This window comes from Priapulus caudatus, unplaced genomic scaffold (assembly GCF_000485595.1).
Source record: "Priapulus caudatus unplaced genomic scaffold, Priapulus_caudatus-5.0.1 Scaffold390, whole genome shotgun sequence".
NCBI classification, from domain to species: domain Eukaryota; kingdom Metazoa; phylum Priapulida; class Priapulimorpha; order Priapulimorphida; family Priapulidae; genus Priapulus; species Priapulus caudatus.
In genome coordinates this window covers 162,610-169,617 of record NW_014577451.1, presented here as the reverse complement: position 1 = coordinate 169,617, position 7,008 = coordinate 162,610, and the positions used below count along the sequence as shown (strand labels likewise).

Below are 7,008 nucleotides of genomic sequence, written 5' to 3'. Positions count from 1 at the left end.
AACAACAACACACACACACACACACACACACACACACACACAACAACAACAACAACACACACACACACACACACACACACACACGACGCGCGACGACACACACACACACACACACACACACACACACACACACACACACACAAGCGCGCACACGCACACACCGGCACACGGCACGCGCCGCGATTAGTCACCGAACACAAATCTGTTTACCAAGACAAGATCTCGTTTACAATCAATTAGCATATCCAGTAATATAACTGGCTACAAGTCAGTTGTTCAACCAGTATTTCACACGACGCCGGCTGGCGTGGTAACCAGGTGTGAAGTGCACCTGACGCGGGATGATACCGCGCGTACGTATATTTCTGGTAATTAATTAAACTATTCGTGCTTCAATAAACTCAAAATTCACAGAAATCATAGCGAAGACATGTGTTTATATGCATCTAGAATTTTAGAAATGTAACTCAAATCGTTCGCGAGATGAGAGAGTTAGTACACGAGCCGGCGAACCGAGCTCACCGATCAGCTCGGTTCACGAACCGAGTTGACACGTGAGCCTATTCTTATCCTCCAATCACAGGTCGGAGCAATTCCTCTGTTTAGACGCATGTGGTTTAGGGGCCAATATCTCAACCTTGGAGTATCGTATTGACAAGGGTTGGTCTTGTTTTAGAGAGCAATAAATTCTGCTAATGCAATACCATGAAATTATTCTAGACTTGCAGGCAAAGTAGAATAATGTTGTCGTGAAATAGCACTATTTTCCCGTTTTCACGTTGTACAATCTAGGTATTATTAGCTCTTGATCCAATCTATGCGGAATATTAATGTAGCAACGCTAATGTCATTCTGCGACCGCATTTAGCACCAGCACACACAAGCTCATTTTACACTATTGCCAGCGACGACCCGCGTAATCATATACCACACCACCGGCAGTGAAGACGGATTTATCTAATGGACACACACCAATATGTTAAAATTTTTCCACAGTAAACAACATTAGCTCGGCTACAAACTAGATACACATGGTGGCGGCACCACTGTCCGCATAGTATGTGTCAATTTGCAATGAATAATTACATTTGGAGATACACCGTGGCCGTATCACTACATTAGTTTGGGCGACCGTCGGCAAAGAACAAACAACATTTTAAGCAGAACTTGGTTTCAACTCAGATGCTAAACAGCTGTTCCACCCTGAACATATGCACATTGGCCGAAATGAGGATATTTCCCGAAGACTGATGGCCGCCCTGGTTGTAAATCTATCGGACATCCAACATCATTACCTACGTCAAACCTATGCCACCTACGTTGGGCACCCACGTGGCCGAGAGGGGGGAAAGGCGTAAACACAGTCCCACTCATTTCTCGCCATTGGCTGTCCCCTCGTTCCCACTCTAGAAACTGACCATCGCCCATGATTCCAACCCTCTACCGTCCCTGTAGTCGGCAGTGATTGGGAGGAGACATATTTGGTAAGAGTTTCACGGCTCAGTTTACGAAGGGGGGTATAAGAGAGCTTGCGCGGAAGAAACGTGGCTCTCGTGTATTCCTCTCTTTGTGAGGGGGAGGACAGGCACACGGTGGGGCGGTGTGAAGTAGGCGGTACCCGGTGTGGGACTGCACGGTAGCGGTGTGTGTGAGGCCGGTGTGCGGTGTATGACTGGGCGGTGTGTATTTTTTTTTAGTGTGTGCAATGCCCTACGTATCTCTTGCATCCGAAATTATTCCATGAAATTCAACACGAATTGGTTTAAATAAATCGATCGAGAGTGCAGTAGAACCGAATGTACAACGTAAGGTCCGTAAGGTGCATCATGATCGCATATGTTAATGCTCCGGTTGAGTCACGATTTCCGCTCAGCCGAGTTATTCCCCCTGCGTTCGTTAAGAGTTACTGCCCCTGCTAGTGTGATGATTCTATATTTATCATCTATATACAACAGGTGCTATAGAGAGGTGTATGTACAGGTGTATTTGTCAGTATTAAAACTCCTAAAAGATATCAACATGTGATATGTTATACTTCTCGGTGCTATAAAAATAGCTTAAACAGATTTACATAAAGGAATAGAGCCACAAATCTGACGCGCATATAGTCTATGTAGTGTGAAGAGTTGTGGAGATTTCAGGGGCGATTATGTCATGCAACCAGAGACCAGCCACCGCAACAGAGGTAGAAAGTTTTCCCCAGCGACAAACAAGCGAGGGGGAAGGGGGTCCTATGGCTACCAGATGTGGGAGAGCAGGGGAGTTGCGGCATCACGTACACGCGCAGGGAGAGAGAGCGGCACCGGAGGAACACGTGGCAGACAGGGGGGTGTGGCGCTCGGACATACACGGACATACACTGGACCAAGGGGGGTTGCATCACCTTTGCACGTGTTGAGCAAGGGGGGCAACGGCGAGGCACCCGAGGCACGGGACAGGGAGGTACTGCCAGGTTCCTACGTCATCCCAGGCTCCTATATAAGCAGCCAAAATCTCATGGTAAAGTCAGTCAGTCACCAGACTGGTTCACTAGGACCTCAGGATAGGACAAGAAGTAAACCAGCACTCATCCTTTCGAAGCTATTCGGAGCACATCATTAGGCCTTAGGTAAGTCGGAATACGTGTACGTAGGTTACGTGTATTTCCCACTTTCTCTTCCTTTCTCTCCCTCCTTCCCCCTGTCCCTCCTTCCACTCTCATCCACGTTTTCATTGTACATTGTGGTATAGACAGTTGTGTTAAGTGTTAACTATTTGTAACGTTTAACGAGTGTCGAAGTGCATCACAATGCACGTCTCAACAGTCAATACCGGTCATCGAAGCGAACAAGCTCTTCGTAAAGCCTCCGTGCCATAGAACAGAGCACGTTTTCTTCCCACATTGGGTGTTCAATTAACACGTTTACTGCTAAGTACGAGAATTCTCGTTTTTTCTAACCTCGCTTACCTGGCTAATTACAAGAATTCTCGTTATTCTTTACCTCGTTCACCTGGCTAAATATGAGAATCTTCGTTTTTTCTTTACCTCATTCACCTGGCTAAATACGAGAATTCTTGTTTTTCCTAACCTAATACACCTGGCTAATTACGAGAATCTTTGCGCAACTTGCTTAGAAATGAGGTACAAAGACTCCCGACTAACGAACAGGTTCGGTTCCGAGCGGTCGTTCATAAGTCGAACATATGTACGTTCGTATACAGTATTGTACAGTAGTGTAGTATATGTACGTGTGAACATTGAGTAACCTAGAAGTGTACATAGTGTAAACATATACGTGAACACAGGAGTTGGCGAAAGTCCAAATCAAGGGGGCGATTGTGTTTTTTTATTCACCAATATAGACATTATACACTAATAGACTTCAGGGCAAATTGTTCGTATCATCGAAAGTTCGTAACTCGAATGTTCGTAAGTCGGGGAGTCTCTGTACTGCCACGAGGAACCTCGGGTATGTAACAAGTAACGTATAGTTTGCCACGGCGATCGCTTTCGTCTCGCACCGGCTGCGATATATATACTCTTGCTCACCTCCTCCGACGCTCTCGTCCACAGGTGCAGAGGGAGCATCAGATCTCGCCGGGAGACTTCCCGGACCTGCATCGCATGCAGGAGCAGCTCAAGGATCAGGACTTCACGAAGTTTCACGCGCTGAAGCCCCGGCTGCTGGAGGCCGTCGATCGAATGCTCGCCGTCGACATCGCGCAGCTGATGGCGATCGTGCCGAACGAGGACAACGACGTGAACGAGTTCGGAAAGCCGGTAATTAATTACGTCGTCAACGTCGTCTCGTTACGCATTAGTCGCGGGTGTAATGAGTTTACGCACGAATTGCGTGTTTGAATCGCCGTCGTGTCGTAGCGTTAGTCGCGAGTGTAACGTTAAAAACGTTAATTTGCGCACGAATTGCAGTAATGCCTCTTTTCAAATTGCGGAAAGCCGGTAATTACGCCGTCGCCATCATCGTTGTCGTCTCGTAGCGGTAAGCTGGGTTTGCACTGTCATGTTTCTGTTGAAAAGTTGACGAGTCCATCAGCTTTTTAGTTAATCAACCGAAAGTCGGCAGTGTAAACGTCAAGTTTGAGCACTCAACAAGCCGATAGCAACTAGATGAGAGATTAGAACATGTTCTATTTTATCAGTGGCGAGTTCGGAAAATCGGTTACTACGTTGTCGCGTAGCGTTAGCCACGAGCGTGCGCACGAATCACCGTAATGCCTCGGTTTTTTTTTTAAACAGATGATACTCTTGTCGTGATTTTGTTACAGGCAGAGTGCAGTAATGCATCGTTGTTTTTCGGTGAGACTGCTCTGTCGCGAGTTTGCGGATGAAATGCAATGATGAGTCATCAATTTTTAGTGTGTACGGTGCTTGCGTGCTAACTTCGGCAATGCATCGACTTTGTGTTGCTGTGTACATAGTGATAATACTGTGGCATTTTATGCAGCTGCTACTACTATGTGTCTTTATGTTGTGCTGTATTTAAGATGATGCTTTTTCACTTCCTCTATTCATGTACTACTGATGCAGTGTGGTGATTTTGCGTATATGAGTTAGGGGTGGGCGTTTTCGGATTGTGGGTTGGGTGTATGTAATGCAGTTTTTGGCAGCTTGTGTACCACATTTATTATATATGTTTAATATATAATACTGGAGTTAATACTTAATCTATTTGTCACTAAGTGTATAATCTATATATACAGTATCACTAGTGATGTCACGATCAGCGATTATACTCGATCATCGGTTGAACAGTGGCTCGAACCAAGCGCTTGGTTATCAATGCGCGCACACAGCACGAACACAGTGACACACAACAGTGAACAAGTTTTGCATAGCATGTTTATAAACTATTGAGCTTATCGTCATATTCACTTAGATTGCAAACTATAAAGATTATTCCTTATGGGGTATATATGCATTAGAACCAGCCTATATACCACAAATATATATGGTCAAGAGACGATGGAAAACATTATACATACTACAGTACGTGTAAATATAGACGGATATAACCATAGATGGCGCTACTATCGAACCACGTTGCACAGAAAAGACAAGTCACCGCAGGCCGATCTTGTGTAATTTTTGTAGATGTATAATATTCTATATATTTCGTGTACATCGCTTTAAAGGGCATCATGCCATTTTTTGGAAGAGGAAAGAAGGAGCCGGAGGTCTACGATAATGTGCTGGCAGGCCTCAAAGCATGTTATATGAAGAAAATCCTTCCTCTCGAGGAACACTACAAATTTCACGATTTTCATTCCCCGCCACTAGAGAATGCTGATTTCGGTGCTAAGCCAATGGTGCTCTTGGTTGGACAGTATTCGACCGGAAAAACAACATTCATTAAATATCTGATGGAAAGTGATTTTCCTGGAATGCGTATCGGCCCAGAACCAACCACGGATCGTTTCATCGCGATCATGCATGGTGAAGAAGAGGTGATCATTCCTGGAAATGCACTGGTCGTGGATGTAAAAAAACATTTTCGAGGTCTATCAAAATTTGGAAACTCATTTCTCAACAGGTTCCAGTGCTCCACAATGGAAAATCCAGTACTGAAATCAATATCAATCATCGACACGCCTGGTATACTATCGGGGGAAAAGCAACGCATCGACAGAGGTTACGACTTTACAGGGGTGTTAGAATGGTTTGCAGAAAGAGTAGACAGAATTATCTTGCTATTTGATGCACACAAGCTAGACATTTCGGATGAGTTTCGCCGTAGTATCGAGGCACTAAAAGGCCACGACGAAAAGATCAGAATAGTTTTAAATAAAGCAGACATGATCGATCATCAACAGTTAATGCGGGTATACGGAGCTCTCATGTGGTCACTAGGAAAAGTTCTCAACACACCTGAGGTGGCGCGAGTATATATTGGGTCCTTCTGGGACCAGCCTTTGCATTATGATGAAAACCGAAGACTATTTGAAATGGAGCATCAGGACCTATTCAGCGATCTTCAGGCTCTTCCAAGAAATGCGGCACTGCGAAAACTAAATGACCTCATCAAACGGTCAAGATTAGCCAAGGTAATGAACAATGATTTCTTCTACAGCTCGTTAGTAGTTACATTTTAGCGGTTTAAAAAACAATGTAGCACTTGCTAGGTAAAGTTTTCGCGAAGAACTGTAGATTACACATTCTTGCTGTGCACATTGTTACCCCGCCTCTGTATGTTGCTCCAACCTGGAATCACACATTAACCCTTCATGTGGCTCTTCAACCTATACTCGTGATTTTTCTTTTAGGCTGCCACCAGATTATGTTAATTGTACGTCTTTTCGCATAATTCCATAAATTGAGTTTGTTGCCATGTCTATATTGGTTGAGAGTACTTAGAGTACGTAGCTCTGTTTGGCACTTGCCCACGATTTCCAATAGTGTGCCCGTGTCATGTGAGTGTTTTTGTCCGTGTTTATCCTTTTCCATGGTATCCTAATTACACAGTAATCTACCTTTGCTCTTGCATTATTTATGAATTAATTCGAGTCGCCTGCAAAGGGTGCTGTTGCTTGGTTATATATATGCAATAGGTTATATATTATGTGCGCTAGGCACTGGACAGGTTGACACGCATTTACGCGTTAGTTAGCAGCATAGCGGTCATAACTGAAGAAGTATGTGTGCTGAATACCACCGTTTATCTGTGCATTCACTCCCTGCGTGAATTCACGCCTCTGTGCATTCAGTGCGTGTGGCCGTACAGCACGTCTGGCAGCCTACTTTAAGAAATGTACACAGATCTATCAGCAAGAAGAAATACTTGTATATATATGCGCCATGCTGCAGACGTTAGGTAAAGTTGCCCGTCTACGAACGTCGATGCCATTGGCAATAGTCGCAACTTCGACCGTCATAGATCCAAGTCACAACCCCGCCAGTGTGATAACTATGGTCGCAACCACCCGCCTCGCCAACGAACTATGAAGCCTGCCAACGTTCAGCTTAGCTCCACCGCTCGTCAGTCACTAGGATTGCAAGGGGTCTGGGTACAT

General features: G+C 44.9%; 2 protein-coding genes across 2 annotated transcripts in view; both read left to right on the top strand.

Annotated features, from left to right (window-relative positions):
• The first annotated feature begins 3,552 nt into the window (after positions 1-3,552).
• On the top strand, positions 3,553-4,350 carry LOC106809843 (EH domain-containing protein 2-like). The gene has a single exon (XM_014813071.1). It carries the CDS (start codon positions 3,605-3,607, stop codon positions 3,839-3,841), a length of 237 nt encoding a protein of 78 aa, XP_014668557.1. The 5' UTR covers positions 3,553-3,604; the 3' UTR covers positions 3,842-4,350.
• A 718-nt stretch (positions 4,351-5,068) lies between these two features.
• LOC106809844 (EH domain-containing protein 3-like) overlaps positions 5,069-7,008 on the top strand; it is an 11,858-nt gene continuing 9,918 nt past the window's right edge. The window contains 1 exon segment of the mRNA XM_014813072.1: positions 5,069-6,042. Within this exon segment, the coding sequence (XP_014668558.1) occupies positions 5,140-6,042 (903 nt within the window). The 5' untranslated portion in view covers positions 5,069-5,139.